General features: G+C 34.5%; 1 protein-coding gene across 1 annotated transcript in view; it reads left to right on the forward strand.

Annotated features, from left to right (window-relative positions):
* Nucleotides 1-7,442, forward strand: part of LOC121326203 (NK1 transcription factor-related protein 1-like) — a 65,580-nt gene extending 58,138 nt beyond the window's left edge. The window contains exon 2 of the mRNA XM_041269421.1: nucleotides 6,917-7,442. Within this exon, the coding sequence (XP_041125355.1) occupies nucleotides 6,917-7,442 (526 nt within the window). The remainder of the gene's footprint in view (nucleotides 1-6,916) is intronic.
* Nucleotides 7,443-16,884: the final 9,442 nt, after the last annotated feature.

Here is a 16,884-nt window from a genome sequence, read left to right on the forward strand (position 1 = left end):
CAACGGTCATCTGCTCTAGGTGAAAAAGAGATTACCCGACATGTCACAACTCATCCGCGTGCCCCAGTGATCAGGTGCAGTGCTCCAGTTACAGGATAACTAACCAGTGCTGGCAGACGAGTTGAGATGCCCACAGAGGAGCGCATTATGACCAATCAATTGGGATTAGGGCTACTGCAACATCTCTATGGATATCTCTATGAATAGAGGTCGTTCTCCCTTTTATGTCAATTTTAGTAATTTTCGATTAGTTTTTTGTTTCTTTCTTTGTTTGTTTTTTCTAAGATGGGTTAATTTTCCCGAAACAAAAACAAAAAAAAAAAATGCATACGTGACAATGTTATTAACCAATGATAATAAAAATAACTGTTACACGTACATACCAATATAGAACCTTCATGTTATTTTGAAGTTGAACAGTTGTCAAACATTAATAATTTGTGTCTCTTTAAACATACCAAATTAAACACTCAAGTGCATAAAAACAAGGTGTAATTTGAATTAAAGTATACAAAGAAAAACGTTTTTTCCCCCACAGAATCAGCAAGCGTATGCATAAGAATCAATTGTGAAAGAAGTGTAGAAATTAAATGTACACGTGTGAGCCACGTTTACAGACAAGTACATCAGCTCGTTTACAATTATACCCATGTTTGATTATCCACGATGCAAAAAAAAAACATTGAAATTAATTTATAAAGGCAAGCCCATTAAAGTCGTTGTGAGAAAGGACACGGAAGGGGTCCCTGATTAAAATCTAATAGCTATTACATTACAGATTGTGAGCCGCTGCTGCTGCTGCCGTTGCCGCCAGTCTCTGAATGCAAAACTGCAGACCTACTCCCCAGGGTTCGACACTCTGATGGGCTAATCATGTTCACCCCAACCAAAATTACAGATGATTGTTTTACCCATTTATTTTTCCCAACTTTTAATTTCTGCTTTCCAAAGGATCATTGCCCGAGGTAATTGCAAACGACCTGTCCTTGTATGTGTCACAAGGCTTCCAGTTTTATTTTTGGCAGCTAATTCACGGTGTCCTGAGCACTACAGACCCAGTGCGCCCAAAAAAAGAAATAAAAAAATACTATATATATATGTGTGTGTGTGTGTGTGTGTGTGTGTGTGTGTGTGTGTGTGTGTGTGTGTACACACACACACACACACAAGCAGAAAAAAATGAATATTTGTGATTCAAATGTGATTAATAGTGTAATTGCTTTTCCAGAATAAAATACCTTCTTAATTAATAAATCAATATTTCACTGAAAGGGGTATTACTGCGTTTATTGCATCATTCTCTGAATACATTAATTTAGCTTTTCTATTAAGTAAGAATGCTGGCGAAAGCATTAAAACTGTTGGTGTAAACAGAATAACTTCAACTATTTGTTTTTTTTTAAAGAATGATATCCACAGTATTTATTTATTTATTTATTATTCAACAGCATTATCACAATATAGTTGTGTTCACAGCAAAGGATAATGTTGGACAGTACCAACTTAATATAATAATATGCTTTTGCATGGTTTCTGAATATATATATATATATATATATATATATATATATATATATATATATATATATATATATATATATATATATATATATATATATATGTGTGTGTGTGTGTGTGTGTGTGTGTGTGTGTGTGTGTGTGTGTGTGTGTGTGTGTACTTTAAATAATTTATTATTTTACCAGAAATACAAAACTAAGAGGTACAAATATGATACGAAATGCCCGTCTTTTTTTTTTTTTTTTTTTTTTTTTTTTTTTTTTTTTTTTTGAGGACTTGCATTGATACTTTGATTACTAAAATAAGCCATCATCATTATTATACCCACCAGCCCCCCTCCAAAAATAAAATCAGGCTATTTAGATGCTTTCCAGTTGAGTGGAGGGGTGCTCAAACAAAGCTGACAGCCAAGTGTATCACAAGCAACATCATCCTTCACTCTCTCTCGCTCTCGGTTGGAGATTACAGGCTATTAGGGTCACGGGATTAATTTGTAGCCAATTACAATCCGCAGCTGAATATGAATGCATAAATAAGGTGCAGTCAGACGCGTGCAAAGGGGGGACATAAACAGAGGAGTGTCCTCCAGGGACAGTCAAAGAACCAAAAAAATAAATAAGTAAAGAGCAGAGCGGTGGAGAGCATCATACTCTAGTGGACCACCGCCTTCTGACTTCATTCTGAAAGTCTGATACAAGCAGAGAAGGTGGACTGTTTCGTGGAGGTGCTTAGGACAAGGCTGCTGTTGCAGAAATCAACAACAGTAACAACTTCTCAAACGTCTGGCGTAAATACAATTTTTCGCACAAAGCGGATAGGGGTTTGGTGCGATTGAAAGACACATTGCTTCTGCTCCTATTTGGGAGCCATGAACGTGAGTAGAGACAAGATTCAGGTGGGTGACTTCTCGTCCCCAGCGCCAGTGGTGGTCGTAGCCGCGTCAGAAGCGGCGCCCTGCAACATTCACGCAGAAAGCATGGACAGTCACGGTGAACAGAGGCTTTCTGGCAACGAGCTGTCGATTTTCTCATGCTCTGCCAACAGAGACAGACAGCAAGGAAACAATCAATGCAACTCGCCGGGACAAGAGGTAGCCGTGGTGGTACCACCAACCGTTCACAGGACCACCTCATTTTCAGTACTAGACATTTTGGACCCTAACAAATTTACCAGTAAAAAGCGCCACGGTTCCAGTATTCTGTACAGAAACAGCAACGATTTCTCACTGGGAGCCGAGAATAGAGGTGCCGAAGACTCAGCTCTAGAAATTGCAGATCAAAAAGCTCTCGCTGAAGGTTATGACACGTGCAAAAAGTCAACAGATTTGATCAGTAAGTATAACGTACCAACAATAATATAGCTTTTTGATTTTTTAATTTTTTTTTTAAGTTTGAGTTTTCATTTAAGCTCAAAGGTTGTTTTACTATACAAACCTCAGCAATTCGAACGAATGCGCATCTCCATATAATAAAACGTGTATTTACTGTTTCAATATGTTTGAATTTATAAAATGCAATCTTTACAGAACGATACAGACAATCGAGATGTCAATTATTTGTGTTCTCTCTTTTTGAATTGGGTAGTAGTAATATTCATCCTATATGTAAAGCTATATGAAAAAAAGACACTGAAAAAGTTATATGAAAGTAATATTTGGAAACTTTTGTAAAGAAGAAAATGCATATTTTTATGTGCAGTGCATTACTGGGACCTTTGGAACTGATCTAAAAGTACATGATTTATATATATATATATATAGACATGTATTGTATTAATGTGAATAAGATATAAGAGTATGCTTCTTTGTTGATAGGCGGTTGTACTATGGTGTTGGTCTATAAAGCGTGTGTACAATCAGAGAACTGTGAATGTAACACATATTATTAAATGGTTAATTCAGCTACATGTAGTTAATGTATCTGCATTTTTAAATGAATCCTATTTTCTCTTATACTGTATAAGTAATGTATATATAGTACTGTCACTGTGAATGTATGTGTGTGTGCGTGTGTGGGTAGGTATTACTGTCAATGTGAGGACAAAATTTGAGAAAATGTCCCCACAAAGATATTAACTCCTGAAAGAACGACGTCGTGCGGACGTTCCCACTTTGTAAAACACCTTTTTAAGAACTAAATATGCCTTTAAAAAAAATAAATAAAAAATAAAAATAACCTAAAAGTGCAAAAATATTTAGTTTGTTGTCGACTTTCACCCTGTGAGGAGTTTTATCTGACTGGATTTAGAAATAGTAAATAAAAATATAGTGAGAGTCAGTGAGAAGTCCCCACAAGTATAGGAATACAAACTTGTGTGTGGTGTGTGTGTGTGTGTGTGTGTGTGTGTGTGTGTGTGTGTGTGTGTGTGTGTGTGTGTGTGTGTGTGTGTATGTGTGTGTGTTCTATTTTACTGACTTTAAATGCAAAAGAAAGCAAACAAATTCATATGTATAGCCGCAAGAGAAAAGTTATAAAGCGGTCTGCCAAAAATAACTGTTAGTGGAGAATCGAAGCGGCTTTAAAACTGTTTTATCATTATAGCTTTCTAAGCTCATGAGCCACAATCTTCCGACACATCTCTCTCGCCCTAACCTGTTCATTTGTGCTCTGGGCGACAGATTCAATTTTCATCCTCTCCCCTTGGCTCTTTTTTAGGACGAATCGGGCTAATTGTGACAAAACGCTGGTTATCTGTAGAAAAACAATTAAATTCCTTCGATTACATTTAAGGTAAAATGTGCTTAGCAGCGTTAAAGAGGCAACATAATGGAGAAAATCGCTCCAGAGTGGCGTGTACTGATCTGGTCGATATCCTATTATCGAATTGTGCATATCTCTTTCAGGCAGCTTGCAAACTTCCCTCCAACATCTAAATTATAGGGTCAAATTTGGATAATTACTCGATTAAAACCTATTACACGTATTAAGGGATGTTATTGATCGTGAATTGCCTTCGACCCAAAGAAGCAGATTGCTTTTTTTTCCCCTCAAAAATATAAACCAAGATTGTCACTGTTAATCCCACATGACAACACTGATTCTTAAAGATTGGGCTACAATTTCAATCTCTAATACTGCCATTAGATACAACATATTCGGCTTTTTTGGTATATGCTACAGCCTATGGCAATGAGATTGTTGCTAAATTTATAATACACGTTATTGAAGGAAGGTTCAGTATATTCTGCACTGCCAAAAACAGTGCAGAATACGATTTACTTGTCACTGAGTCTATCAATGCCTGAAATTTCAATGACTTATTTCAAAGTGATCATAACCGGGAGACGTTAAATTGCTTAAAGACACTGACATTGATTGATGTCTACTACAGTCTAATATACTGATAAATGTTTTTATTCTTTCCAAAAATTGATTATACTTGTTTAGCAGAGCCCTAACATTGGCATTTACGCACTGGTCATGACCACGTACTAATTATGGTATTAAATTACTTACTGTCAGATATGTTTAAAATATATATTTTTTGAAAACAAAAGAAAACTAAATGCTAAATATTGTGACTGTGTGACTATGTAGTAATAGGGAATAGCCCACTTCATATTGAAACGTATTTGCGTGCAGATCTATCCCTCATGTCTTTCTGAAAACAAATGCTAACAAATTAAGAATATAAAGAACTTGGAAGGTATATAAAAACTGCGTTAACTATATCTGGTTTGTACAACTTTGTTATTTTATATATTTATATAATAAACATCTAGTTTGTATTATATTATAGAAAATGGTTCGTTCATAATTTAAATGTTATACATGCTTTATAATAATAATAATAATAATAATAATAATAATAATAATAATAATAATAATAATAATAATTCAACTGAGGTATTCCATTAAAAAAAGGAAGGAATTTTTTCCTGCGGTTTTGGGCCCTCCGCGATAAAGGTATGATAAAGGTATTTTAATAAAACAGAAGTTTGATGATTAAGACATCTTGTGATTGCTAGCATTGTGATATTGATTTGCGTGTACTTCAAACTTTTTATTATTATTATTATTATTATTATTATTATTATTATTATTATAATAATAATAATAATAATAATAATAATATAATAATAATAATAATAATACTGGTTTTAGATACTAAACAACCAAAGGAACTGCGTTCTCATTTAGTTAATTTAAAAGGATTTCAAAAAGGTAAAATAATACAATGCATTATAGGTTATATAGCTACTAAAATATGGGGCCTTCTAAGTTTTACAAAGCGTTAAATGCTAAATGATCTTTTTATTTGAGTTCCTGTCGATATAGGTTACATTGTGATTAAATATAAATGAAATACTTAGTCTGTGCATTAGACAAACACTGTTTAACTGTGTTTATATCTCCCTGTATGTTCTTCTAATCAATATAACTGTTTAGTAGTCTTGCGATTATTATAAATTAGAAATTAAATTTGAAAACGACTTACAAACGTACTGTAAATTAAAATTAAATTATAGTACAAATGTAATTCCCTTTACAACGGGATTAAGCATTGCTTGTTTAAAAAATAAATAAAGTTAATCTGCCTTTGCATGTTCATTTTTCATTTTTTTTCATTGAAAAATACATATTATTGTGTGATTAATGTTTTGTTTAATAACTGTAATAACTTATCAAAGTATAAGCTCTTTTCATTTGTTGGCATAAATAAATGATAGAGAGAAAAATAAATACAGTTGATGCAATTTATTATTATTATTATTATTATTATTATTATTATTATTATTATTATTATTATTATTATTATATAGCACACCTTTATTATGACTGATTTAGATATTCAGTTTATATAAAGGAATATATAAAAATGTTTAAGTTGTATTTCCACAAACCTAAAAACGTGTCTGTAAAAGTTAAGTGAATAAAAAAGAGCTACATTTTTGTTTTGTTTTTATTCTAGTACCCTACCATTGGTGGTTTTCCCTCTATGTTTTTTAAATCCTGAAATATTCGCATTTAAAAGAGGTTGTGTTATAAAAAGTAACTGATTTTCCTAAAACTTGTATTATATATATTAATATATTAAGTATATTATATTATAATAATAATATTATTATTTATAATCTATATTAACAAAAAACTTGCGAGGGCTCCCTCGTTAAAATTAGCCTAAAACAAACAAAATAAATGAACATGTTATTAAGCTAACGTTTTCAAATTGATCGCATAAACACAAAACAAAAGTTTCTGCGTCAAAACATATTGCTGGCTTCTTACACTTTTCCGCAAGTCTGTCTTCATCTGTGTGTAGTGGGGTTCTCACTGTACGTCCTGCTCATCGACCCGTCGCGCTCCTCTCGTCGTCACCCGGAAAGGCCGAGTACCCGACCCACTGATCCCACCAAGAAGAAGGTGACTCAGTGACTCGAAGTTCAACCCCGGGGAGTCAGCAGCAACAAGGGCAGCCCGATCAGAGCCAGGCCAAGCCTAAGAGGAAACGCAGTGGTTCAGATTCCAAGTCAGGCAAACCCCGGCGAGCCCGGACAGCCTTCACCTACGAACAGCTAGTAGCTCTGGAGAATAAATTCAAGTCCACCCGCTATCTGTCCGTCTGCGAGAGGCTGAATCTGGCTCTTTCACTCAGTCTGACGGAGACACAGGTGAAAATCTGGTTCCAGAACCGCCGGACCAAGTGGAAGAAGCAAAACCCTGGCGCAGATACCAGCGCCCCGACAGGGGGCGGTGGCGGAGGAGGACCAGGGAGCGGGCTTAGCGGTGGTTTGAGTCAACTGAGCCCTTCTCCTCCAATAGGAGGCCAGCTGTCAATGCACACCGGTTACCCGGGTCACGGACCAGGCGGGCTGGTCTGCACTGCCCAGTTGCCCTTCCTGTCAAGCCACGCAGTCCTGTCCCCTTTTGTTTTGGGATCACAAGCTTACGGGGCGCCGGCGTTTTATACTTCGCACTTGTAAAGGAAGAGAAACAAACTTATACCTAAACTATACGAGTTCAATAACTGTTTATTATAACACAATTACAAAAAAGATACATAAACTTAAAGGGTGATTTGTCACTTTTTAAAACTTTAAAGATGATTACAATGAATACATTAAACGCTACATGGAGGAAAGTAACGTATTTGATGCTTTCGTCAACATGGCAGCCTTTCTCTTTTTAAGTTCCCTCTAGGCATATGTTTTTAAAAATATATATTTAAAATTGATACAAAAACGACCAGCGTTGAATTTTAGTACTTGTATGATTTTCGTTCTGCCACAAGTGACATTAAATGGAATTATTTTCTATCATCTGCATTGTGAAATATGTTTACCATTTGGATGGTGACGAGTCTGTAATAAGTGTATTTTTTAATATATTTAAATGACGAAAAACTGATAATGAACAGTATCAAATAAATAAACGGCATAAACATTTCATTCGGAAACTATGTTTTATAACATCAGACATCTGGAATGGCTTGTGATGTTATTGTATATAAAAGCAGATCGTTGTAAATCATTGTAAAACTCCTCAAGCTTATTTTCATTGTAACGGTTTTGTCTGAAGACTAAAGAATGTTTTTTTTTTTTTTTTTTTTTTAAAAAAATATATATACCCATTTAATCTCAGGGTAACTAGATTAAACACTGACTAGTCGATATATCAATTTTAAAAAGTGTTTTTGTTTTGTTTTTACAGAGCAAATAGCATTACTGACTCTTTAGAAAAGTGTTTTAAACTGGCATGTTCAGGTGGTAAAATTATACCAGCCTAAAGTCATTTCTAGTTATAGTTCTAGTTATTGTAATGATTATAGTTATTGTTATACCATAAGACAAATATAATTTGATTGTAAATTGCCTGAAAAGTTGTTATTTTCACGTGGATATCCGAACAGAACTTTACTAAAGAAGTGTGTGTGTTTTGAATTATACAAATTTAAAAAAAAATGTTACTGTTTATTTTAATTGTCTGATCAATTTACTTTAGCTGCACACAAAAAAATCTAAAATAATCATTACAATGTAAATCTGATTCCAAAAAGATCGGTAATTATATGCAAAAAAAAAAAAAAAAAATGTGATTACAGTGTTTTATTTATTGTTTAAGATTTATAATTCATTCTTAAACATTTGGTTTGCAGTGCAAGTGACCTCCATTGGCAAAGCTGCTTTTTCGCGTTCTTGATATTTATGTTATTGTAGCTACCGTTGCATTATTATAGCAAAACACGCAAATAGAAAACCAATGAACTTATACACTTTCACTGTAATCTTTGCCTTACAAGTCACTTAAAAACAAAAAAAAAAGTTTGGTTTTAATAATTCGTTGAAACTCTCTTGGGTACGAAATTATATTATTATTATTATTATTATTATTATTATTATTTATTATTATTATTATTATTATTATTATTATTATCATTATTATTACTCATTTCTTGATTGTAAACATTTTGCATTGCTTTTAACAAAACATTTTACATACACACACACGCTTATCACAAACATAAAGTTACCAGGCTTTTTTTACCCCTTCTACGGGGACAGCAATTCCTTTATTCTAGACAAACCTTAAAGTTGAATACAGCCGACGCGTCTGGTAATGTATTGCTGTTGCATTTTTAGTTACTTGTAAACGTATTGCTTAGCTTAACACAGTATAAGCTATGGTAAATGTACTTAAGGGTTAATTGTTTTTTTGCAGCTATGCAATCGGTTCCACGTATTATCTATGGTATTCAGAAAGTTAGTTTGTGCTGATTTTGTTTGATTTGACTGCGTGAATGTACGATTCGCACCCTGCACTGTTATCCACACAATGTGTTGTAGCTTTCTGTTCCTATCAGTTTTTTTCATCTTGCTTCCCCTGTTGAGCATTTTTGACAACCTGTGAAGTGAAGAGATGTTATAATTTTAGACAGAAAATGTGTATCTGTTCATAGACAACTAAAATCTCATAAAATGTAAATAAGCGAGAGTCAAGCGAATAAATTATTACCCAGTTGATGTGGCTATACTAAATGCGCTTATGCAACCAAGTAAAGAGGGTGCACTCGCCACAAGGGGGAGATCGCTGAAGAATTAATCTGAACGAAATTGAGTTCCCAGTTGCCAACTGCAGTCTGTAACAGCAAGGGATTCCATTAAGAACATGCGTGTAGTATTTTATGTTTTGAGCATTTTACAATGCTTCCTTTCATTTATTTAAAAATCATAGCGTGACTGACATTTAACGTGCCATTGCTGGAGTCTGCAATCGTGCTTCAGTTGTCCTCCTCACCCGTCTATTGCATTTCCAATTAAATAGAATTACGCATTTTAGCAGGATAGAATGTTTAAACTCTTCACTGAATAATAAGTCATGTTCCGTGTAGACAAAATCACAATATGTCATTTATCCCACAGCGCGAGGTCCCGTGTCCCAACCATTACTTAGCTGCTGGCTCAGTACATCGACAAACAAATGTGGTCCATTTATGCCGTAAAAAATATATATATATACAATACGTTTCATTTACCACTACTGGCTAGAATGTTTAGGTTTGAGCTCTGGTACATCTCTAATAGATTTAAACAATGGCAGATCTAAACACCGGGCCGTTTAGTCCAATTGAACAGACCCCACTGCAGTGACACTATTAAATTGATCTACATCAGGTATAAAAATGACCTACCTGGTTAAATTATAACCCCTCCAGAGGTTAAGCAAACTACTATTAACGCCAGCTCCATGCTCTTTATGGTATTTATTGATATAAATCCAATAAATTTATGTCAGAGATAATCTGATGTCATATTAGAAAAATTGCTTTCTGTCATGAATTCTACACTTAAATGAAGATTTATGGGACAGGCTACAATACATAATACTGAGCATATCAGGACAAATATTATTGTCATTTGAGATCATTCAGATGTTACTCAGACTATAAAAACAAATAATATGGAAACAAACTTCACACTGCAAACCGCTGAGTGTAATTGTCACATCATAGGAATCTGTCTATTTTAAAACATAAATAAACATTCAGCTTAAAAAAACAAAAAAATACAAAAAACTAGTGTATAGGCAACAGTTCACCTAACCACTAGAGTTAAGCCTGTTTATATTTTACATTTGTTTTGAAATTAATTAAACTGGAATTGATGTCCCATTATGTGGCACTAATTAACAGGACAATTACATGTGCACTTACGGTTTAATTAATTTCCAATAAAACAGTGCAGCCAATATCTTTTAACATGTACATTACAACACTCTAATCCACTGTAATGCCATAAACCACACACACACATACGTTTACTAAATACACTGCGCCATAGACACAAAGCATTTACCGCCATGCTAAGCTTGCATAATTTTTTTGTGAAGTGAAAACCACACTGCTGTGTTACAGAGCTAGTAAGAAACTGCCAAGATGTAAGTACCTGCTATGAGGTAAGAATTTTTTGATGCGATTGTGGAGAAATGCAAGTTTTGAAATCCTTGGCTACAACAACAGAGATGAGACAGTACACCATAGCTGAGCTATACCACAAAATGAATAGTTTAATTTTTTTTTTTTTTGCATGAAACTATTTTCCTAATCTTACCACTATATCATTTTTAAATATGACTTTATTAGACACACAGATGGTGTGCTTTGTACAGAGACAACCCCATCCTCACATGGATGAACCTTTTGCCCATCAAGGCACCTTACGGACAGGTTCATCTCAGAATAACCACACACCTTCCGGTGTTTTAGAATCATATAATCACTGCATTGTATATTTACTGTAAAGGCTGTGTGGAAAACTAAGACATTTGTCAACCGAAAACATTACTAAAGATAAGCTACAAGGTTTCACCACCCAGTCTCACTGTGTGCTTTACAAATAAATCTATTGCAAATATGTTCACACACACACACACACACACACACACACACACACACACACACACACACACACACACACACACACACACTTTAAGAGCTTGGGTGTCTTGTTTTAGGATCTTACCTAATTTAGAAAGGTTTTTTACACCCCAAAAAGCATTTAAGGCAACTTCTCTTATAAATGCTGTAAATAAATATACATATATTGACCTGTCTGAAGCCTTTATTAATGCTATTATAATATAATATTAAATTGGTGTTTTTAGGCTACTTGTACTGATTTTGTGAAAGCGTTTGATCGTGTGTTTGATGTTATTATAAAATCAAATTGAACCAAATTTTTAAACACAGAGATATTCACCCAATGTGTATTAGTCTGTTAACTTTGGAAAAACATAAAACCAGAATGTTCTGTTTTTACTAAAGAACCTGAAATATAAGTAGTACAACAGTTTTTCTTACCTATTAATAAGGGGTATAATGATATCAATCATCTTAAAAGCTTATTGTTCAGCGATAAAAATAAATAAATACATACATACCTCCTCGCCACCTGCTGGTCAATGAACACATAACAGCTTAAACAAAACAATTCCCAGAGACAGCAATTTAATGGAAGACAGTTGGTGGATCAGGATAGTGAATATAGTGGGTTAACTGTAAACTATTTCAGATGAAAGGCTAATATAGTGCTCTCACATCCCAACCAGTAAAACAGCTTTTGTTGTGTCATTGCTCTAAGGAATAGATGCAAACAATTGGTTTTACAGCACTATATACATTACATGTCCTAGAAAAGACCAGATACATAGAAGACTCTTGAACATTGCCCCTGTTGCCCCCTTCATTTAAGGGCATTATCCTGGCTATTGTCTGATCTTTTGGTCCATTAGGATGGGTCATGTACTATCAATTGAGCCCTGGGCTGCTACTGCTGGTTATATTGATGAGGAAAGCAAACAGAGTGGTGTCCTGGGAAAAAATAATACCCCCACCCTAACAGATGAACCAGTTCCTGCTTCATACTGAGTTCAAAAATATTTAATGGTAATTGAAAGGAATGTGTTTAACCACAGAAGATATGGCAGCTTTCTGAAGCAAGGAAAAAAAACGTTTCCCAAAGCATCCCTCATCTTTAACTCATATATACTTCTTTCACATAATTAACATAGACTAACTAACTGGTCATTAGACTAAATTATGGCTGCTTATTCAAAATGCCTTACATGTTACTTGTATTACAAACAAAAAAATAGGTTTACTGGCTTGTAAGAGCAAATGACTGCTTAGTTAAGATCACCACAGAGACTGGCTTTACTGCAACACAATATACAGGTAACAGGTGAGCTTTCTGTGTTGTTTTTATGACAGTAGTAATACACACACAACACAATCAGAAATTATAAACAGATCTTGACCTTGTCCTTCATCTTGCGTATTTGTTTTGTCTTAAATGTGCTTCATCACAGTGGAAATACACTGTGTTTTGTAAAAGAGAAATTTGTGTATATAAAAATTGATAAAAAGAAACATCCCCCAAAAATTCTGACAAATCTCAGCTTTTCATTCAACATGAATAAAACCAGAGCAAAAAAAGAAAAATGTTGCAAAGCTGGCTTCATTAAGAATTATTTCCTGGATAATATGACATTGGCTGTGGCATATCCACTGTAGAATTATTGCATTTTTTTTTTTTTTATCATTACTGTTAGCACACAAGACGACAATTTCTTTTTTATTCAACTGTGATGAGATGACAACATCAACTCACCTTACGATGGTCTCGAAGAATTGACTATCAGAACAATAACCATGCTTCTTTATTTAATAGTATTCACATCTTTTATAGTGGTAGCACAGCTCTCCTACTTCTTACCTTCAGCCCTTTCAATCCTGATTCGAGTGACTTTAAATACAGAGATACAAAGAGATACAAATACTATAGAAGTTGGCGAGCAATACCAGTGAGTTTCTGTGAGCAGCCTGTGTGACTGGGGCAGTCAAAACTGTTTCCATCTAAATATTATGAAAAATTATGACTGACGTTGAGATTATAATGAAAAATTGTTTAAAAGGCAATAAAGAAATTGCAGACTGTTTTATTAAACCTGTGAAGTCCGAGGGCAACAGTTCCTTGACCACTGACTGCTACAGTGCCTAGTAGTGGCCAGTTTGTGAGCACAAATAATTTTTGGTCGTGTGGCACAGTATTAGCCAATGGGTTTACAAGTTTTATAACAAATTATGTATCAAGGTTCCACTGGAATGGAATACTAATTCTAATTCTAGCTGATAAAAGGTTCTGATACTAGATACAATATTTTCTTAATGGCCATATAAATATATAATATAAAGGTCTTAATAATATAATTACTGCATTTAGTTGTTGAATTATAATTACTGCATTTAGTTGTTGAAATATGACAACCCCACCGATTGTGATGTCACATATAGCTTCCAGTAGAATTTCAGTACTGGGTGCTTGCTCTGTAGTTCGGCCCATAGCGATCCTGCCTAAAAAAAATAAATCAAAGAAAAAAAAATTAAAATAACGCTTGAAAAATCATATATACAGTGCCTATAGAAAGTCTACATCCCCTTGACCTTTTTTCACATTTTGTTGTGTCAGTGCCTTAGAATTTCATGCATTTAAATGAGGATTTTTTCCACTTATCTAAACACCATACTCCACACTGTTAAGGGGAAAAAAGTTTTTGTTGAGAAAAAAATATATATATTAAAAATAAAAAAATGGATAATAATTGGATAAGTCTCCACACCCCTGAGTTAATACTTGATGGAAGCACCTTTGGCAGCAATTACAGCTGTGAGTCTGTTGGGATAGGATTCTACCAACTTTTCACACCTAGATTTGGCAATATTTGACATTTCTTTAGAAAACTGTTAAAGCTCTGTCAAGTTCCTTGGGGAGTGTTGATGGACAGTAATCTTCAAGTAATGCCACAAATTTTCAATTGGATTTAGGTCGGGGCTCTGACTGGGCCACTCAAGGACATTTACCTTTTTGTTCCTTAGCCACTCCAGCGTAGCTTTAGCTGTGTGCTTTGGGTCGTTGTCATGCTGAAAGGTGAACTTCCGTCCCAGTTTCAGCTTTCTTGCAGAGGGCAGCAGGTTTTCCTCAAGGACTTCTCTGTACTTTGCTCCATTCATTTTCCCTTCTATCCTGATATGTGCCCCAGTCCCTGCCGATGAGAAACATCTCCATAACATGATGCTGCCACCACCATGCTTCACAGTAGGGATGGTGTTCTTTGGGTGATGCGCTGTGTTGGGTTTGAGCCAAACATAACACTTTGCATTTAGGCCAAAAAGTTCCATTTTAGTTTCGTCAGACCACAAATCTTTTTGCCACATGGTTACAGAATCTCCTGAGTGTTTTTCTGCATACTTCAAATGGGATTCAAGGTGGGCTTTCTTGAGTAATGGCTTCCTTCATGCCACTCTACCATACAGACCAGATTTGTGGAGTGCTTGGAATATTATTGTCACATGCATACTTTGACCAGTCTTAGCCATAAAAGCCTGTAGCTCTTGCAAAGCTGCCATTGGCCTCTTGGTAGTCTCTCTGATCAGACTCCTTCTTGCTCGGTCATCCAGTTTGGAGGGGCAGCCTCATCTAGGCAGTCTTGGTGGTGCCATACAATTTCCACTTCTTAATAATCGTCTTGACCGTGCTCCAAGGGATATTCAAGGCCTTTGATATTTTTTTTTTATACCCATCCCCTGATCTGTGCCTTTCAACAACTTTGTCCTGGAGTTCTTTTGAAAGTGCCTTGGTGCTCATGGTTGAATCTTTGCTTTGTAATGCAATACCCAGCAGAGGGAACTGATAGGAACTGCTGCATTTATCCTGAAATCAGGTGAATCACTACAATTTAACACAGGTGGAGGCCACTTAGCTTAGTGTGTGATTTTGAATGGGACTGGTTACACCTGAACGAATTTAGGATTGCTATTACAATGTGGGTGGACACTTATCCAACCAAGCTATTGCAGTTTTAATTAATTTCCTACAAATTTCTAGAATATTTCTTTTCACTTGGAAGATGTGGGGTAGGATGTGTAGATACTACACTATTAATAATATATATTTATATATATATATATATATATATATATATATATATATATATATATATATATATATATATACTTTAATGCATTTTAATTCCAGGCTATAAGGCAACAAAAGGTGAACATTTTGAAAGGGGGTGTAGACTTTCTATAGGCACTGTATATATATAACAATGTGACATTTTTAAAGTCGAGACATAAATATATGTACTGTATACAATTAAACTAATATTTAAGCACATCAATAAAGTTAAAGATCAGTGGCACTGCAATTAATACCGTGTAAAAGGAATACCGCAAAACTGTATTGAGGTACAGCTCATTTTTAGAAAATGCACAGGGAATACAAAAACTGGCTTCATACCAATGCCATAAAATATTTTACGCTGGAAGCTAAATTATTCAGTTAATTAGAAAATTAAAGCTTACAAGCTTGCAACACTAAAATACCAAATTCCCACGAGTAAAAAAAAAAGTAAGACAATTAACTGTACATTATAATAAAAAGCAATAATAGAAGATAAGAAATGTATAGCAGTACACTGCAGCTGCCTGAGTTGAGTTCTTTTTTCTGTTTAATCTGTTAATGGAACAGCTTCAGTTCAGCTTGAAAGAGGTACATCTCGTCTGCATGTTAATTCAAGGCATAGTTAAACTGGTTTGTAAACTTTTCGTGCTTCCTTTTGTCGATTCGATTCATTTCTTCTGTTACACGTTTCACCGAACCTCTGCAAAAGAAAATTCAAAGAGTGCGGTCCAACTTGTTACAGTGGATTCTATTCTTTGTTCTTAAGCAAACTGCATAAAGCCTTCTGTATTGCAGCACCTGGAATGGGCTTCCCATGTTGCTGTTGCTGTGTCCTGTAAAGTTAGCCGTCACGACAGTTTGTTTTTTAACTGTTTTAAAGGGTAAAAAAGAAAATACATTATGTCTCAAAATATGCAGTTTTAACTGTCAGGTTATTTTTAAAGTCTATAGACCTAAAAAAAAAAAAAAATGTTGGTATCTTTGAGACTTTTGCAGACTGTTAAATAAACTAATAATACCAGAGTCCAGATACCTTTCATGATACCAAACTTGTATATTAATAGGCAAGTAGCTTCAATTGACATGTATTATTATTATTATTATTATTATTATTATTATTATTATTATTATTATTATTATTATTATTTACCTTTTCATTACATTGTTATGATTTGTACTGAGTGGCTCAGTGTTCTGTTATGCCAATAATTAATTTGAATTATCTTGTTCTGTATCAGAACCCATCTGTCAGGTCTGCATCTGAATAATAGTATTTCCCTAGTACATGGTACCCTGACTTCAAACCAACCCTCACCTACTTCATACTATTACTATGGGGCCAGCATCTCTTTGGAATAAGAACTCACACAATTCCGTGCAATACTCAATTAATGCTGTGCTGTTTAAA

Source organism: Polyodon spathula, chromosome 2 (genome assembly GCF_017654505.1).
Source record: "Polyodon spathula isolate WHYD16114869_AA chromosome 2, ASM1765450v1, whole genome shotgun sequence".
Lineage (NCBI taxonomy): Eukaryota > Metazoa > Chordata > Actinopteri > Acipenseriformes > Polyodontidae > Polyodon > Polyodon spathula.